Below are 20,304 nucleotides of genomic sequence, written 5' to 3' on the forward strand. Positions count from 1 at the left end.
ATGGAGGAAAACTTCTGTTCATGGATAAATCTCCTTTTCAAATTATGTTAAAAGTGAAGTATTTTTAGACAGATTGTATTGTTTATTCATTGATTTAATATCTGTGAATAAAAATGTAAAGTTTAAAGAGTAAAGGGAGTCAATAGATTCTAAAAAAGTGAGATCAGACCAGAAACACACAAACTCGCTGAAGATTATTTACACAACATGATGAAAATAACTGAAAACATGACACAAACTGAGATTAACTTTTTATTGTGTAAAGTCATTTCCACAAAAACAGAAACAGACTGTGCTAACTAAATGTGACTGGAGAAACAACTCAGATTAAACTATCTTTATTACAAGAAAATCAGTTGTTAGACACTAACGGAAGAAAAAGCTCAGAGAGGTGAATGGTGTGCGTAGCTTATAATCAACCTCCAGAACAAAAAGAACATAAATAAACGCTTTAAAGGCCGCGGTGACGTAAACTCAACCATCAGTGGTTCATCCCCAAATATGAGAAGAACTGAGGAGGTGAAGAAACCAAACAGTGAAAAGAAAAAAATTTATTTACCTGCCAACAAATCTGTTTCTGTATTTCAGCTTCTTTAATCGAAATTCAACAAAATCTGTGAAGGTGAAACGACCTTCAGGCCAAAATAAGATGATCAGACTCTGCAGGAAAACAAAAACTTTATGCTCTCTCTTCAAATGAAAAATAAAACAAAATGCTTCTAAAACTAACGAAGAAGAAGAAGAGACAGAACATCAACCAGCCAGCTGGTTAACAGAATTACACTTCTTTTATTCTGCGTCCTTCGTGTCTGAAGGGGGAAACAAAACGGAACAGAACAGCAGGCTGTTGCTCCACCAGGGGGCAACAAAAACTCTCCAGCCCCTGTGGTTTTCCCCTTCAGAGAACATTTCCTCATCGTCACCTGAACAGTTCACCTGCTTTAGGGTCATATCAGAGAAACGTTCAGGAGCGAGCGAGCGAGTGTGTGTGTGTGTGTGTGTGTGTGTGTGTGTGTGTGGTGATTTGGGGGGCAGTTTAAAGTCAAGCAGCGGTTTTAGAGACTCAGCCATGAGGTGTTTTTGGATTTCTGAAGGTGGACACTTGATTGCCTGCTAAATCACAACTGGGACGCTCACGGAGTGCAGCCGGGACGAGCCGTCGTCATCATCAATTCATCCACTCATTCCCACGATGAAGGAGCTTCAGCTCAGCCTCACTCACCTCCTGTCACCAACTGTATTTCTTTATGTAGACACACACACACACTACTAGACCACAGATGATGTTGGTGTCACCTGACTTTTCATGACCTCTGACCTTGGGGTCATCTCAGAGAAACACTTTGTGCTTCGGTCTCAGCATCACAAGTTCAACAACAAAACAGACAGACAGACAGACAGACAGACAGCGTGGGGGCGAGCGCCGCCACACGTTCCACATAAAGTGCAAACTGTCGGTGCTCATCCGCTCACAGCGTCAGACCAGCTGATGCTCCAGGACGAACAGCCGAGACGGAGCTGCAGGTCGGCGCTCCGATCAGTGGCTCTCGATCACAACAGGCTCGTAACCGCCAGCAGACACCCTGAAAGACAGGATGACATCAGAGTGTCTAAACATCCACACCAACACACATCACATGAGCACTCGGCTTCACTGGGCAATAAACAGGAAGCAGTTAGTTTACTCTGCAGGTGATCAGTGATAAAACTGATCTGGCAGGTGAAGCTGTCAGTTGTTGGAGTCACCTGTTTCCCAGCCGGATACCGCTGAGCGCCGTGGTCCCGTCTCTGCTCACGAACAGACGCAGGTTACTGTCTGAAAGGCACAAACACAAAGGAAGGTGACGGAGAAGTCGGCAGAAAACACAGCTCATCCCATCGTTGTTGATTATTAGCCCCAGCTGGGGGAGATCACAGCGGACACCAATGACCGGCTCCACTCGCCTCATGAATACACCTTTTCTATCTCTCTACCTTCAGTGTTGCTGATGTCAGCGAAGTTCTGGCTCTGGACGATCTTCTCCACGATGTCGTCGGCGTCCATGCGGGTGTCGTTCACCCAGGAGGGGTGACTCTCCACCGAGTCCTGCTTCCTCCTGAAACAGACAGCAGGTGAGCTGGAGAACAGAACCGGGACCTTCGCCTCACAGACCAAACGCGTCGGTACCTCAGGAGCCTGTTTGGGGGTAAGACGGGCCGAGGGGGACGAGGCGGTCTCTCCGGACGTCCGGCGTCCTTGTCGCCCTCTGTGGGCGTGTCGGCGCCGAAGCCCAGCCCCCCCGAGGTGCTGCTTCCCGTGGAGGTGTTCCTGCGATGTGTGAGGTCCGACAGGCTGGAGGAGCAGGAGTGCTCGGTGCTGTAGCCTGAAGGACGGCAGGGACACACTTTTGATTTCTACATTTCTATGAATGAGTTCACAAACAATGTCTGAACAACTCACTCCACTAAATACACAAAGAACACCGTCTTTTATCAACAGACAGAAAAACAAAACACTCGTGGAAAAGCAGAAAATCCCACGTTTGGGATTCTGTATGGAAGCACATCGCGTTGACGGGAAACAAATCGATGCATGAAGAATTACTGCAGAGAAATGCGTAAAGGAACTCATAACAGCGCCTTTAGATTTCTATGGGGCCGTTCACTGACGGGAAAGGCTCACATCTTCCCTCTCCGGACATTCAGCGCTGTACTTTGTTCACCTATTTCTGGAATTCAGCTCTTCATTTCAGCCACATTTGGGATTAAAGTGTAAAAAATGAAGCCGGTGAACGCCGAACCTGAGATTTTGCTGTGCTGGCTGGCGTAGCTGGAGTTACGAGAGTGACCAGACTGGAAGATTTCTGCAGAACCAGACTGGTTCTGGTTCTGGTTCCCCTCTGACTCATCCAGAAGACCTGTAATAAGCAGCAGAAGAAGAGAAAACCACTTTTACAACCTTGTGTGTTTATCTTCAGATCATCTGCCAAGTTGGAACAAAAGCAGGTTTAATTTTTCATTTTAATAGAAAATGAACAAATCCTAAACATGTCGGCTCGTTTCCCCCCGAGGAAAACCATCTCTTTCTTTGTTTTTTTAAGAGTTTGTTCCAGAAAGTTCTGGCTGGAGTTATGAAGCACATCTGGGAAGGAGACGAGGTGAGCCAAGAACAGAGCCAACTGGAGTCCAGTCCAAAGTCTCTACTTCATCTCCTCTTAATCTGAAGTGTTCAGACGCCATTTTTCTGGGATTTATTTTTCATATCAACTGTAAATACAGGAAAACTACTTTAAAAGGCTTCTGGCTGGACTCTCAGGAGTTCAGCGTCTGTTTAGATGTAGCAATAACAAAGCAAATAGGACCACAGACGACTGAGCCCGATGTATCTGGAAAAAGGTTTGAATTCAATAAACTTTTATTATTTCTGGATCCACAAACAACTCAATATGTTATGAATGTTAACATATTCACTGTTGGGAGAGTTCAGTATGAGAGACCACTTTAACTCTTCTTGAACAGAAGAGGCTCCGATGAAGGAAGCACCAAGTCTGACACTTGATTTGTACCTGAGCTGATGATGGAGGGTCGAGGTTTGCTGCTGCGGCCCAGAGAAACCCCCCCGGCCGGCCCGGGCTCGGCGGTTCCCTCCCCCTTACAGTCCAGCTGCAGGGTGTGCTCTTGTCCCGGGATGGAGATGGATTTTGCTGTGCTCGGAGCTCTGCAGGAAAAAGGAAAAGCAGCTCTTATCAATCTGGAGCAGATGAACTGAAGCTCTGTTTAGTTTGGCTCCGTTAAAATTCAACAGCACAAAGACTGCAAGCCTTTAACAAGCTGGTCCAACATCAGTTCTTCACCAGCTGCTAGAAATCTACAAATGCTGATTTAGTTATTTAGAAGTACTCACGTTTTAAAACAGGGGTCTCCAGACAGGAGGGTCATCCCAATGATCACCTTTAAAGACACAAAACTCATCTTTAAAAAGCCAAAAATGAGGAAGAGCTCAGGTAAATTTCTGCTCAACAAAATGAATCTAATCATGATTTCATCACAAACCTGAAAACAGCAGCATGAACTCAAACTCTGTAATAATGAACAGTCTGCTAAGTAAGTGTATCTGCAGAGCTACGGTTGACGGCCTCTGGGTGGCGCTGCAGAGCTCTCAGAACTGATATCTTTCTGTTCCAAATTGGGACATTTCCTCAATCAAAAGCTGTATAAACTATAAATACGACCATCACAGTGCTCCTCAGCTTTGTCAAGCTGACAGTAAAAAAAAAAAAAGCAATAAATCTCCAAACGAGGAGGTTGAAAGAGAAAAATCACTTCATCAAGACCGAATTATTTTCATTTTTAACAGACGAGTCTGACACAGTTGGACAAAAGTCTGTCCAGGATTTCCGGGACAGCTGATCTTCAACCTTTCAGCTGTGATTAAATTTATGGAGTGGAAAAAATTACCGAAGAGGTCAAAGTCTGAGTTAACAATCAGCTCTGATAGAATTTATTTCCTCACTGTCCCGTTAGTCTCTTCTTCTGTGGTGTTTTTTCTCCAGCACAGTGTCGGTCCTTGCCTTCAGAATGGAGTTGTCCTGTCGGGTGTTCTTGGTGTCGTACCCCTCCAGCAGGCAGCAGCGCACGGTGGAGCCGGAACCAGCAAACTCCGCCATGTTGAGGTCAGCGAAGCCCAGCTGAGGGTGGAGGAGAGCGCAGTTAATGGCAGACTTTTTATTTCTGGCTGCTGTTTAGAAAGAGACAGATTTCTGCAACACCCAGCAATTAGCACATGAGCATCGCGGGCGTTTGAAGTCAGAGCGCACGGTGAGAGGGGACGAACCGAAACCGAAGCAGCTCGTGGCCGGTTTGGTGATTTCACTGGTTAACCTCAGCTAATAAAAGCGTGAGAAGAAACGGACAACTGCTTCACTTCAGACACCAGATGGGCCTCCTGAGAACCTGCTGAGCACCGAGTTTTTTTTCTCAAAGCGTTTTCTTTGCAGAAACCGTTGAGACGACATGAGCAGGTTTTAGCCTCCTCTTCAACACAACTTGAGAGCTACGTGACATCCAAAGTTTTTAAAACAGGAATCTCCACTTAGGGCCCCGATAACACCGATAAGTTTGTTGTGTTTGTGACTTTTATCTCTGGGACAAACAGCTTCGGGCCAAGTGGGACTGCCCGCTGCTTAAACTGTTCGCCATGTTATTTTAAATTAACTCTGCGGCTCTCTCAAGAGAAAGCTTCCCATTCTTCATCCTCCAGGTTTCCCTTTCTTTGGGGAGCGGCTGTTTTCATAGGTGTGTATTTGAGGAAGCTAAGTTCTAAGGAGGGAAACGAGGTAAATTTAGCTGAAGGAAATCTAAAAGGAGAGCAACAAAAAAAAAAAATAAAAAGGAAAGAGGAAACTGTTCCTGTTGGACAACAATGTTCGATAATCTCCGTGTGAGTTCGACCTTGGAGTTTCATTCATGAGACGTGACTCATCTGTCAGACGGTTCGAGAGGTGTTGGCAGGATGTTTTGCAGATTCCGGGCAAATGTGACGTTTTCTTGATTTATGATGGTGTCCGGCTGGGGGCGGGCTCATCAAAGTGCTGTGAGAAATGCTAATATTTACACGACGTGGCGGTGCGGCTCATCTGTGTGTTTATGAAGGTGAGAGGTGAGGACGCCAGCTCTTACCTTCGTGTATGCTTTTCCTCCTTTGAGTTCCTGCAGAGAAAACAGGAAGACAAGTGATTCAACCGATCCCACTTCACATCGGTGTGGCCCCCAATTACAGGCCGAAGACAGAGACCAAATTAAAGGCCGGGGCCGCAGTCACCGTTCCTGTCGTTCACACGGGACGTTCAGCATCCCGCCTACATTTTTCTGAGAAACCTCGTGTCCAGTCTGTCTGTAGACGTTCTGTTTGTTTTAGCACCAAAACCAGAATTACTTTTATGAATCCGTTGTCCCAAAAAAAAGTTTGCTTTGTACAGAGCTGGTTTAAATTTGTCTTCTACCGTTTAAAATATAGTTTTCTAAAGATAGGCAACAAGTTGGAAGCCCTGGTGATTAAAACGAGCTTATTGTTGGGTTTCATATAAATAGCCATATTACAATATGAACTAAGTCCAGCCTGCATGGTTAAACACAGGTTAAACAAAACGTTATGTATAATTATAATTCAGACAGCTGCAGCCATTTACAGCCAGTGTCTCAAACGTAAGTATTCTCTGCTTTTCTATTTTCTATTTTCTATCTGAAACTGGACATAAAATGATAATAGTTCGTAATCAGGAATAATTTAATTTTAATTACATTTTTCCTACCTTTTGTCTGTTTAAAACACATATCTTGACTTATCTGGGCCTAAATTTGGTCAGAGCACCGTCTCACCGTTGTGAGCTGCCATTATAGTCTGTTTTTCCTCTACATCAATAAAACATCATGTTGTACTGTAGACTTAAAACTAGAGACTACGACCTCAAACTCATCAGGAAAACCTTTACTGAGCATTTTCCCATTTATGGTGGATGTCGGACGACCTGACTGATGTCCCGCTGCGACCAAAGCGCCCTGATGGAGCTCACTTCAGTTTATCAGAGTCGATGGATATAATGACCATCAACGATCACTCTGAAAACACAACAGGCCCACGGCCACATAACTGAGTGCAGTTTCCGGTTTACCTTCCTGACTGACACTCGGCACACTGAAGGATCCAGGACTCCTGTGTGGGGGTTGGCGCTCATCTTCGACACGAACGTGAACCTCTTCCTCCAGCGGACGCAGTTTTCTTGGACCTCCTGCCTGTGAGGAGAAAAAAGTAGGAACACATTAACGTCTTTATTCTTCATTTTCATGTCTGGTGGATTCCTGCTGACTCGTCCAGACTTTGGTGAATCATTAACACTGAAGCAGAACTTTGTCCCTTTGACATAAGTCAAGCACAAACATTTTTCAGACTTGGCAGCTTCTAATGTAGATTTAATGTATTTTTTGACTTCACAACAACAAAGTTTTTTCCAGTTATGTCAGCGTGTGTCCACTGAGGATCAAATTCATTGGAACAACGCAGACTAAGCAAGTTTTTCCAAAACGAAGTGGACTTTCAGAGCAGGTTCCCAGGGCTTCTGACTCTTTCAGTCAGCTAATGAACAGACGCAGCGTCAGTAAACTGGTTTGTCTCTCCAGAAGAGAAACCTCTCACGGAAACAACATACAATAGTCTGCAGGCCTCTGTGAAAACACAGTTTGCCGTGTCAGACATGTCAGTGAGAAACCTTTAAGTGTCCATACATCCTGGTGAACGAGCGGGAACACAGAACAGATCTGTTTGTTCCTGAAAACAAAAGTTAGACAAATCACAAAGAAATGTCACAGAAACGCAGCAGCAACAAGAGGAGGAATGTAGGTTTGTTTTTTATGGATATCCCCTAAAAAAGGGGAAAAAAACAATCTGCACAGTTAACAGATTACCTTCCAATTATCCACCTTTGGACTCTCCGGGCCTTTAACTATCTTCCTTATCTACAAATCCTTTGAATTCAATTTTAACACTCTGGTTTCCCCCACATGAGCAGAGCTGGGTCAGACCTTTTTATCTGTTGCACGTTCGTCTCACTTCGTTTTACTGTCATCTTAGTTAAATTCCTGGTTAACATCGGCCACAGTCGTTCTCTTTTCATTTATAAGAGCCTGAATTCAGACTGGCAGGGTCACTACAGGGCAAAAAGAGCAGAGGTGTTTTTAAGATGTCCCGTCGTGTTTATTCTGCTGGGGAGAAAACGCTCTAAAAATGAGCCGCAGTAATCCGACTGTTTCATTTAAATGTCTCTGACACTAAAACAGGAAGGTTTGAAATTGCTACGCGCCAATTACAGTAAAAAAAAAACAAAAAACCAAAACATGTTTCTAAGTGATGGGAGTCTACAAACATCCTGTTAAAAAGCCCCATAATTTGTGAAAAAGCTCTGGAGTTGCCAGCTGCAGAGAAAACGTCCTTTCGCTGCTCCTGAAGTGGCAAAGGGCTCGTTTTGGAAACTCTCACTGGACTCGGTCCAGCGTGGCGCTGAGGAGACGTAGCAGATCAACTGGACCAAATGTTTCTGGAGTCACTCACCCCGCACGACGCCTCCTTAATTACACCACGCAGAGCGCCATGGCGGGCTGCGATCACACTTCAGACACGGCGGTGTGACGTTTCATCAGAGCAGAAAGATTATTACAGTTTTGTTTATGTGAATGGACACGCGAAGGAAAGGAAGCTTTTCCCTCAGATACAACAAATATCGGCTAAAAGAAAAATGCCAACATGGTCAGAAGGGGCCAAGAGGTGGAGGTGGTGCGGGTTCGATTCCCTGAGACCTTCCTGCATGTCATCCCCCTTCTCTTCACTCTTTCCTGTCAACTGATAGGCTTAAAATGTGCTAAAGAAATAAGAAACGAATCCACAGACCAACGTTAAAGGTGTTATAACTCGAGTGGATTTTAAAGGCTAAAATCACATTAATCTCCATGAAAGGATCAAACGGATGATGCTGAGCTGCTATCGCCACATCAGCAGTCCTCAGCCTCAGGAAGGAAGGGAAGGTTCTCCATCAAACTGAATCTGCGACCGGAGCGCCGCTCTCTGATTAACGACTACATTTATATGTGAAATTCCCGGCCGGCCTGCAGTCTACTCCGGGGGGGGGGGAGGAAGACGGAGTTCACGCAGCGGTGAGAATCAGAGGCTGATCATCCTGCTGCATGCTTGGAAAACACAAGAAGCAAAACTCCAGCTCAGTCTGTGTCGTTTCCATTTGTAGTCATTTTAAAACGCTGTTGTGTTGACACAACACACACACAGGCAGCAGTACAACTAGCAGCAGCTGCTCTTCACGCTCCCCTCCCCCTCATCATCATCATCTCACCATTATTCACTCTCTTTATTTCCTTCCCTCTTTCTCTTCCTCCGACCACTTTCACTTATTTTTCACAGCTGACACATTTTACTGAACGTAAACGCTGTAAAAAAAAAAAAAAGGTCACTTGAGTTCACTTTTTTGGGACTGGAATGGGAACGGGAATGTTTTTCGTATTTTCATTTTAAAATGTAAAAATTAAGACAAAAAAAAAAAAAAAAAAAAAAAGGAGTTCTATCTAATGACCATCGCTCCGAGTGTATTGAAGTATATGGGAAAATGACAGACAATTTACAAACCACAAGCCAGAAAATGTTTCCAATGATGAAAGATGTATTTTGGAAACTTCTGAGGGATATTTTATGGCTTCATAATGAGGACATGAGTACAGGATTATTGTTCTTTTTCCTTCATTAATTTCTAAGAGCAACTGATTAACTTTCTTTGGAGACCAAGAAGTGAAATGTCTCTTTTTCTACCAAAGATGATAAAACTTTAATGTAAAACATGTTTCAGTCTCATTCATGTTGACTGACTTGTTTCAGCCCGTTCTTACATAATGTGCTGTGGTCTCTGCAGCTGAACCACACTCGTGTTTGACTTGTTCAATATGAACTTTTGATTTGATTGACTCTTTTTAAGTTTGGATAATCATCTCCAGTGTGAAGAGAGCCAGAAGACGCTCGGCTGAAGGACTCATCCTGTCTCCTCTGGCCCGAGAGGGAAGGTGCCGAACAGCAGACGGCTTATAAAAGCGTCAGAGGCAGAAAGCCGGAGTGTCGGTGCGAGCACCTCCTCCTCCTCCTGCTGCTGCTGGCAGAGCGGCGGCGGGTTGCAGGGGTGTGAGGTTTCCATGGAGCCTGAACAAAGCCATCTGGACTGAGGAATGCTGTCTGGGAACGCGCCCCGTTGCACATTGGAGAACCAATAGCGTGGGGGGTTCCTGATAAGAGCTGAGTGTGTGTGCTGCTGTGAAGAGTTCACTTGTTCCCAGAGACAGACGGACAAACGGAGAGTGAGGACAAGTGTTCCTTTAGAGCAGGATTCTGGTCTGAGGAATAAAGTAGACTTCCAACATGACTGGTGTGTGTGTTTGTTTCTTTATGCTGTTGTGACTTTCACTTCAGTCAGCTGGTCCCCGTTTACATACAGCAGCGAGCAGCAGGTGAATATTTAGAAATGAACTTCTTTAAAAGGCCATAACCAGTAACTTTTTAGGACTTTTTATCATGTTGTGTGTCTCATCTTCAATTGTTTAGTCCATGAAAAGCATCCTAAAATAAACGTTGCTTTCATTATTTTTGTTGTTGTTTTCCTCATTTCAATAATTTTTTGTCTTTTTTAGAATTGAAGGGTTTATAAAGATGTAAATTTATAGTTTATAAAGAGTAAACTGGAGCAGTGTGCTCCCAGTAGCTATGCAGGAAGGAGCAGCTATTGCACACTGCAATTGCAAACAGTGTTACGGCGACTCGCTCCAGCTGAACACAAACTCTCAGAAACAGAGAGGCAAAGTCTGACATGATAACGCCAACAAGGGCCGTCTCTGTTTGTGTCCTCATCGAACTCTGCAGCTGAAGCAAATTAGTGTCACTTTAAAAACAGAAGGCATGCTGTGTCCAACCACTAAAGAGAGTCTGAAAATAGAGCCGGTCCGCATCCTGAAGATGGAGAAGCTGCAGCTCTTCAACAACATATATGTCTACAGGTAACAATCATCAGCACCAGCTCTGCTGAGCTGCAAACAGAGGAGGCAGCCTAACATGAGCTCAGCCTGAGGATGGAAAACAGAGAACACGGACCACACGAGCTCCAATTCCTACTACATCAACTTTTACATGCATATTACAGCAAGGAGAGCAGAGGAGCCAACAACATATTCGTGACACGGCATAGCATCCAGGAGAGATTACCAAGTGGCAGGAAACCAAAGGAAAGAGCTGGAGAACAGGAAGAGAGAGGATTTATTACTGCAAAAAAATTAATAAGAAAGTGGAGCGAGCAGAGGAGGAAGAAATGAGACAGAGAATAAACAATATGAGCTTCTTGAGATTATATCTGTATATATATATATAATATGTTTTATTTTTTTAAAGGCAGGAGCCATGAGAATAGAAAGACAGGTACAGCATCCAACAACCATCTGGAATCGAACCATGGAGGTTTGATGGGAGGAAACACAACCACAAGGCCACCATCAGACAAAGGAGCAGCTCATTTTTAGCCTTAAATATAACTGTAAATCTCCTTTCCATCATATTCACTGAACCACAAAATGTAACCGTCACTTCCCTCTGTGCTTTTCAGGTAAAAAGTCAAACTTTGCAGTAACCAACCAGGCAAAGAAAAAGTTAAGTTAAAGAAACACTGATAAAAATGATCAGAAATCTGACTTGTTCTGGCTGCCTCATTGTTTTATAAGTGGAAGCGTCTTATTTTTAGTTTTTAGCCTTTATCAGGTTTCTCCATGTTGTATTTAAAGTTAAACTGATTCTTACAGTCACCTTTATCTCTGACTTCACAGATATTTTGTGTTATCTGTTCCATGTTGTTAGTCACTCTTTGTTCTCGTGGCCTTATCTCGGCTGGCGCTCTCTTGAAAAATATTATTGATTTCTGCGCGGCTTTCGTGGTTAAAGGTTAAATTCATATTTTCTTTTTCAATGGGAAAATGAACTCAGGACAGTTTCCTCTCCATGTTTCCTCATCCAGCACTTGCGAGGATTGCAGCATTTTGGTTTACAACTAAATTCACATTGATGTATTTGAGGCTTTAATAAGGTAAAGCTACCATGCTGTGATGAAGTTACAGGGATTTGTTTTTGCCTCCTGCCTGAGGCGTAAATCCAGAATCTGGCAGGACGACAGTCCTGTGAACTGAAAACTGAACCCACATGAGGCGGGCAGGATCCAGTAAACGCCTCTGGGACGATTCTGAGTTTGTGATCGCGCCCTCAAAGTCAGCTGACAGCCTGAAATGTAAACATAAAGCCCCCCCCCCCCGATTTGAGATGACCTAACATGTCAGCAATGGAGCAGATCGGGATCCATATCTCCCATCCTGGCTGCATCGGCTCCTGGGGGCCCCGATCCCAGCAGAAACACAAACAGCACCTGGGCCGGGTCGGGTCACGTGGGGGGGCTCAGATAAACGGGCCAAGAGCAGAGTGCTGAGGAAGCAGACAGATCCTGCAGTGTGTGTGTGGGGGGGGGTGATGACGTCAGGCGAGGCGTCAGAGAGGCTGTTCCTCTACCCTAAAGGTCACAAGTCAAACTGTAACCAACAACCTTTAAGACACCAACAGCTTTAAATGTGCCACTAATTTTTAACAGAACAGACGTCAGACAGAAAGGTCAGAGGTCAGGGAATAAAGGCTCCGGAGTTTTAAAGGGATAAATCATATTTAAGAACCGACTGTTTCAGTATTTTAGCTTGCTGACCAACAGCTACTGCATTATCTACAGCAACCAATTATTAAAGGAATAAAAATACAGACGGGAGACATTTTTAAAAGAATTAGCTGTACGATGCAAGTTAGTCTCAGCGGCAATCTCTAATCTCCAAATCTGAGTTACTCATTTATGGGACTCCTGAGCTTGGTCACTTTTCCCTCCACATTAGGACCGAGGTGTGGTGGGGGGCGGTACGTCGGGACGATGTCCAATCATTAAAACATCAAGATAAAAAACAAAAAGGATCAATTTCTGAGAGAGTTCAGAGAGAGAATTTGTTTTGATTACCTGGCGAAATGCCTGAAACACCCCCACACCCTCTTACACACACACACATCCCACCAAAATGCTAACGGCTGGAAAAGTGAGATGAAAACAGGAAACAGCTGGAGAGAATCCGCTCGGTCCCGTTCGGTTTCTGACTCTCCCCTCTAACTGGCTCCTCTCTGGACTCCTTCCTGCCTCCCAACTCAGCTCTTTCTGTCAGTCTCGTGCCAAAATGTCCGAACCCGCTGGCACCTGAGGCCTTTTGAGCAGGTGAGAAAAGTGGCACCGTCCCTCTTGGTTCTACTCCTGAGAGCGAAGGCACCACAGATACGTTTCAGTTGAGAAGATTGCTTCCTGAGTTGTTTGAGAAAACTTTAAAAACTGAATGTTTCCTGCTTTGTGTGTTCTTTAAACCTTCCAAGCTGTTGTACAAATCCAACTCTCCATTTGCAGTTGGGTGTCTCATAGATGATCCATTGTGTTGTTGCTCACTTACTGACATTCTCTTAAATTTTTGTCCAACCCAAAACCCAAAGATCCAGTTTAATTCACAGGGATTAAACAAATCTACGAAAAAATCCTTACAAAGATTTACTTTGTTTTGTTTGATAAACAATTAAAAAGGCTCGTTGTTTTAATTGATTCATCTGCTTCAAACTTTTTCACTTAACAGACTGAGCTAACAAACTTCTGGTGTTTTAAAGAGACTCATGTTGAAGTTTATATGAAGAGAGCAAAGAAGAAAACATAATTTAATTCATTTTAGCCCTGTTTAGTTAAATCACAGGGCAGACTTACTTATACTTTGTAGTTTTGAAGTTTGTGGATGTAAAAAACTGAAGACATTTAATGTCATCTGTCAAAAACACAAAAAAAAGACAATCAAATTATGCTGATTCATTTCCTGATGAATTATCAATTAATTCATGATCTGAGGTATGACAGCATCATTCTCTGTCCAGTTACAGGATTAATTTGGTTATCATGAGAGATCGGGTCATTGCGAAACAGCCCAATATGGAGACACGGGGAGGACTTTTTTTTTTTTCAACGTTTCCAGGGAATGTTTATCTTTTACATTTCCCCCACGGACTCCACAAAGAACGTGGCCTGAACCTTTCTGCAGCCATGAGAGTCAGTGTGACGTCCACAGATCCACTCTGCAAGTACATGTGTGAGAAACATGTGAGGATACGATAACGCCCACCGCGGCATGTGCACTGTGGCATGCAGGCCTATTTGGGAGTGCTGAGCATTTCAGGGCTTAAGAAAGTTCCAGAGAGGCCAGTCACAACCCAAACATGATGATGACCAGGTTCAGGCTGCAGATGTTTGTCATCAACTTCTCATCATTATTCAGTCAGTCAACCTCAGCGACTGTCACATGAACACAACACAAAATTAATTATATTTAAAAAAAATGTGGTCAGTCAGAGAAACAACTAAAAACAAAGTCAGCATCTTCAGCAGAGGAGGAGGAAAGTGGAGAAGAAGCAGCAGCAGCATCACTTCATAACTTCAACACGGCTGCTCACAACAATCCTGCTGCTGACAGGAAGCTCCGCCTCAGAGTTCCCGGTACTCCTGAGAATGACTTCCTGATTCTTCCTACTTGGAAACACTAACACAATCTGTGAACGCAGCCTCACAACGTGATAACACTGGACACACTATCCATTGGCATTCAGCTTCATACAAACCAGGAGCTCCTAGTCCAAGTCAGGAAACTGCAGTTCTGTCATTAAAAAGAACAGGTGACCTTTGAACCCGACTGTATGGTCTGTTTTTGCTCCTGAACGTCTCAGTTGATCTTGTGACGTTTGTGTATATTTGAGAGTGTGTTCAAGGCCTCTTACTGGTGAGTGAGTGTGTGTCTGCTGAGGTTAAATCATTACCACAACAGGAAATTAACACAATCTGTCCACGTTGCTGCAGCGGAAGCAGCTCAACGTCCACTCACACTTCTACTCTTCTTCACCTTTAAGAGCACCTAACTTCCTCCCTCCCTTCGTCTTTTCTGCAGCACCAAAGAAATGTTTCATTGTGTTCCCACTATCTGCATCCAGCAGTGTTGATGTTCTGGAAAGGTCAGCAACAGCATTAATAAGAAACGAAATGAGCTAAATGTCTGAAATGTAAACATGAAGGCTGAGCTGATGAGGGCTGAACTGTAGCTGAGGAAAAAAAAAAAAAAAAGAACCAGGTTCTTCTGCCAAATCAGGATGGAGACCATCTGGAGTCTGATGGACCGGGACCCCGACAGGACCTCCTCCAATCTCACACTGTCTCCACTTGTAGTCCAATCTTAATGCCAAATTTGCAGTCTGGTTTTCTTTGTGCTTTCCAATTTAAAGTAATATTTAAAATCTAAAAGAAAAATAAAAAATCTTAAATCAGATTTAGAGCTTTTCCTGTTTTTAAAAAGTTTCTCTCGGTTAACATCCAGATCTGGTGGAGACTTTTTATATATACAACGATAAAGGTGTCATATTTTAGTTTGTCCAAAGTTTTATGTCATGCTTTGTTGTGACATCACAACGTCGCAGAAGTCCTGACGGCTGATTCTAAGGCTGTTTCTGAATACAGGCTGTGAGCTTTTCTCAGCGGATCGCTTCGGTCGACTTCTTAGAACTGTTCAAACTCTTTCAAGTTTAGTTTTGGGGTTTTTTTTCTGGCTGAATTTCTGAGAATAAAACTGAACATTTTATGTAACTCGTTGGCCGTGTCCAATTGTTATAAATGCAGAGTACTGTTTTATGTTATAAAACTGTAAAACCACAAGTTGAACCAGGAGGCCAAAGCACAAAGGTTCTCTGTCTGTCTGGAGACATCAGCTAAAGATCAGACAGCTGCCGGTTCATTTTTCTGTCTTTTCTTAGGTTTGTTTCTTCACTTGCAGATCTGAGGAGTTTCTGGTTATCAAAGTTAACAGTGGGGTAATAACTCAGCAGTGTGTGACTGGAGGAGGTGGCAGATTTGTTGATGTTGAGAAAGTGTCGTAAAAAAGCAGAAAGGTCACGACCTACAACTTCTGCTCCATGAAGGAACGTCACTGAGGAGAAAACTGAACGTTTTTCTGAACGAACCCGGTCCAGACATGTCAGTCTGAGATCTGGTCCGTCACGTTCAGGGCCAATGAATACTCTCGGAGGGTTTTCAACTACTAATCCCTCCCCAACTGTTCCGAGGCCACGCACAAAGACCTGTACTGTCAGATCTGCGATGCTAATCTGTGTCGGCCACTGAGGGAGCCTCCCTGTGCCATCGCCTCTGAGAGGGCCTTGTTGTAGGCCACAGAGATGATAACTGATGGGAAGGAGAAGGAGGGAGTCTTGGTAGTTATATAACCTTCACAGAGGAGAATAAACGCCCCCCCACAGGAGAATGGGGATCTCAGACATCGCCGCCTGACGACGGGACCTGAGACGGAGGGAGAGCAAGGAGGGAAATTTCAGTTTCTTACGTCAAATCGGGAGTTTCAGTTTGACAAACAAACTTTTTAATGAGTCTCTGATCTTCCTGGAGGCCACAGCAGACAATTATAAAACTAATAAACCAAAGCATGAAGGTTTTAATAAAACCTCCCACAAAATGAAACCTGGAACACGTCCAGAAATGTTCATATAAAACAGATTTATCAGGGTTAGGGTGGAGCTCAGCTCAGCTCTTCATGTGTTTGCATGACTGGTACAAGCAGACATCCACTACAACATTTCTTGGAATTACTGATTGTGTGTGGTCTGTTGTCTGTGATTTCCTGTTTTCAAGTTTGAAATGAAGAGGGGGGCTAAAATTAAACACGATGAAGAGTTGACAGCGCTTCTTTCGTGCTGAAGTCTAATTCTTTATGATGCCCAGTGGGGCGGCAGATTCAAGTTAAAAGAGCTTTGTTAAGTCGCTGCTCTTCAACACAGGTGTGTGATTTTTGAGAATGGGCATGCGGCTGCATCATCGATTCCTCAGGTCAAAAATCATGATATCATTCTGATCAATATCCATATCACAATCGTGACAGCCATAGTGACAAGGTGGAGCTGAGACTTTGGTACAACCACACCTCAATTTTCCATTACTTTAAGACTTAGTGGATTGTAAAAGGGCGAGTTGTATAAAAATTCAAAGTGCAGTAATAATAATACTCTGACTCTGACTCTCCCCCCTGAGGTCTCCCTCCAACAATGATGTTATCTTTGCCCCACAGTGTGTTTGTCTTTTGTTTCACTGATGAAAGGTCCGAAAACGGAAAACTTCCCAACCAGAAACCTGATCAAGATGATCCCAATCAGCTCAGCATGTTTGCTTTTCCCCTCCGGGAGCCCCTGAACCAGAACGATGCTGCGTGAGAACCTTCCGACCGAGGCCACGGAGGAAACGTTCTCCCACGTACGCCACTGTGAGCTCGGACACTTGAGCTTCAACAGGCTCGGTGAGGAAAAGCCCTGAAAACCTGGGAGGAAGCTGCTGGAAGGAGCTGGATGGATTAAGAAACTCCTCACGCTGCTGTTTAACATCACACAACCCGAGGTGACCGAAGACCTGGAGGTGGGGCGGCCTTTTCTCTGCCTGAGACCTGATCCAGAGCCAGATCTGGAAAATCACAACAGCCCTTTATCTGAGAAATGGGTTAGCAGCAGTTTGGAGTCGTCTGCCAAGTCAACACTTGGCCCACCAGCTAACAATACAACTCATCATAGTGGAGGTTAGTTTAGTAGGTCAGCCTGTGAGAGCACAGGGGAAGGCTTTGTGCTGCACGTTAGCTCTGAAAAACAGCAGCAACAATAAAAAGGGAACAAACAAAACAGGCCTAACAAAGATATAAAGGTCACTGCGTCACATCTTTACTCTTTACAGGAATGAAACCTTCCCAGACATCTGAAGTGCCTCCAAGGCCGACTAATCTCATCTAAGGCCTCAAAGACGACGCAGGGAGAAGACATGAAAGTTCCTGATTTTATCGACGTCCACGGAGGAAAGCCAGGAGTTATGTGACACAAGTATGAAGATAAGCACAAAAAACAAGTACAAAACAGAGAAGTAAATCAAAGTCGGCGTCACCAGATAGCTTAATGATGTTGTCTCCTGGTCTGGACGCAGTGGACAACGTGCTGTGAGCTGCTTTGGGAGGTTTTGTTCTGTTTAGTCTGAAGATCCAGCGAAGGTGCCAGCACGGACACAGCAAGGCCGCTTAACACGGCAACACCCAGCGTTTAAATGTGACTCAGATTTACTGACTAATGACAATCATTTCAAAGCAAAGAGCACATTTTCTTCTGCGTTTACTTCAGTTTAACAGCACAAAAGCATCACAAACAAACAAAGAGGGCTTGTTGTGAAATAATTTACTGAAACCGTTGATCAGACAGCAACTGATTTCTTCATTTAAGCCATTCTTCTCTGCAAAACACTGAATGTTATTCTAGTTTGGCTGAGAAGTTGCTGCTCTTGTATTAAATCTGTGGCTGCTACTGAACTTTAGTGATGTTTCTCCTTTTGGTAAGAGCATTTTCTTTTAGTTTACAATAGAGTGGGTTTTTTCTTGGAGATTTTTCTTTACCTGACATGTTTCGCCTCTGGAGAAGACTGAAGGACAGTCAAACCATGTCAGGTAAAGAAAAATCTCCTTAAACTCACTATTGTACCTGCAACACAAACCACATTTAAGACTTTTCATGTGTCAGTGTCAGATTTGATTTTCTTCTTAAAATATTAACTGTTATTTCACATTATGAGCTAAAATTTACAATGTAATGAATTTACACAAATAAAAAGCTAAATCACGTATTTGATATTACCAGACAAGAAAAAAGATTTTTAAAAGCTCCACCTTTTCACTTTCAGTGACTGTGACGGATTTTTCCGTGTGTTGTGTGTGTTGTTGTTGTTGTGTTGTTGTTTTGTTGTTGTTTACCTGGAAGAAGTAGCCACAAAGTCTCCCTCCAGCAGCCGGAGCTTGCAGAAGAGGACTCCGTTGACAAAAGGCACGGCGGTGAGCTCCTCCAGAGTCAGATGGGTCTGAAACTTAAACTTCTTCTTCTTCACGAAGAAAGCCATCGATCCTCCGGGCTGGGATCCGAACAACAGGCCGATACAAAGGGAATAAACTAGCGGATGATCGCCGCTTCTGTGGCCGCTGATGAGATCTGTCCTGCTTCAGTTTGTGTTTTCATGCGAACTCCGCGACGGCTCAGCGCCCAAACCTGGAGGAGCAAACCGACCGTTTGGGCTGAAAAAGGCCTACAAAGGGAGGACAGAAGTGTCCGAAAGCAGGTTTAGGAACTCACCTGGAGACATTTCTGTTGGTGGGAGTTTTGTCAACGTCGTTCAGTGACAGAAAAAACAGTCGGCTCATCTCCTTTTCCGAGGAGGAGGAACTCTCGGAGTCAAGCTGGCGGAAGAGAGCAGGCACGGGACTTCCTTCCTCCTTCAGAATAAAAGTTGACACCGTGGCGCATTTCCGTTTTGGTTGTTCTGGAAAAAGATCAACCCCTGAGTTTTATATCTCAGAGCTGAATGAGCTATTCAAATAACTATTTGTCAGATTTATAAAGAAAAGGTAAAAGATAGAAGTACACAATGAAGCATCATTGTATAAATATGTATGAGAATAAAATAAAAACATATCAGAAGGAAATATTCCTATAAAACACATTTTTCAGGCTTTTCTTTTAACGCTGCAGCTCAGACATCCACTACAACATTTCTTGGAATTACTGGTTGTGTGTGTGGTCTGTTGTCTGTGAATTCCTGTTTTCAAGTTTGAAATGAAGGGGTACAGAAATGTGATTTTTTTTTGGGAAGATTGGACGTATTATATAATGTACAGAAGTGACAGAGAATAGAGAGACTTTACTGTCAGCCTGAGCTGAGGTGCAGCTCAATCTGCTGTAGGAATGGAAAAAGCAGCATAAAATACAAAAACGTCTCAAGGTAAGGATAAATAACTGTGTGGAGTATAAAAATACATACACATATACGCAGATGTATGTTTGAAGAGCTTTTGTTTTACATCATTGCTGCACCTCCCACAAAAACTCAATTCTTCAATACATCTACAAAGTCCACAGTTTATATTTGAATATTTCACCTGAATCTTTCTCACTTACTTCACTTTAATTTTCATCTTTTACTTATTTTACTGTGTAATGTAAGATGCTTGGTCCCATTGCAGACTAAGAAGTGTCAGATATCACGTTTCTAAAGTTGCCTCGGAGGTAAAGCAGCGCCATCACGTGACCAGAGTCTGAACTGCAGGCGAGACTCCTGATGTTGCCTTCAAGGACCTTCATATATTATTACGATCATTTGTCACCTTCTGGGACAAAGAGAGGAACGACAGATCAGTGAGGAGACTGTATGTTCAACACAGCTTTTCCCATTAATTCAAAGTCACTAAGGACATTGAGTCTGGTGCTGCGTTACGTCCTTTGAGTGTTATATTTGTTCGCTTGAGTATTTCCAGTATAAACGCTGCTTTCTTTGTTTAACTACAGAAACTAAAGAACTAAAGAAAAAGAATGAGTCTTTGACTTCGTTGTCATCAACACCTAACAGACATCTTCAGTGAAAAACGTATGTAAGACTGAGGGGTGGACAGTAACGAAGTACATTTACTTCAGTACAGTTTTTGAGTAACTGTACTTTACTTGAGTATTTTTGGGGGGATTCTTTTACTTTCACTTCAGTACATTTGAAGGACAAATGTTGTACTTTTCACTCC

At 43.5% G+C, this 20,304-nt stretch overlaps 1 protein-coding gene across 1 annotated transcript; it reads right to left on the reverse strand.

The window, feature by feature from the left end:
- Positions 1-239: 239 nt before the first annotated feature.
- eeig1a (estrogen-induced osteoclastogenesis regulator 1a) lies at positions 240-18,998 on the reverse strand. Its single transcript, XM_029510395.1, has 12 exons — positions 18,869-18,998; positions 18,496-18,784; positions 6,651-6,771; positions 5,659-5,688; positions 4,551-4,667; positions 3,884-3,930; positions 3,546-3,697; positions 2,781-2,897; positions 2,168-2,363; positions 1,975-2,096; positions 1,747-1,816; positions 240-1,583 (listed from the first exon to the last, which is right to left on the reverse strand). Exons 2-12 carry the CDS (start codon positions 18,636-18,638, stop codon positions 1,538-1,540), a joined length of 1,161 nt encoding a protein of 386 aa, XP_029366255.1. The 5' UTR covers positions 18,639-18,784; positions 18,869-18,998; the 3' UTR covers positions 240-1,537.
- Positions 18,999-20,304: the final 1,306 nt, after the last annotated feature.

The sequence above is a fragment of the Echeneis naucrates genome, chromosome 9 (genome assembly GCF_900963305.1).
Source record: "Echeneis naucrates chromosome 9, fEcheNa1.1, whole genome shotgun sequence".
Classification (NCBI taxonomy): domain Eukaryota; kingdom Metazoa; phylum Chordata; class Actinopteri; order Carangiformes; family Echeneidae; genus Echeneis; species Echeneis naucrates.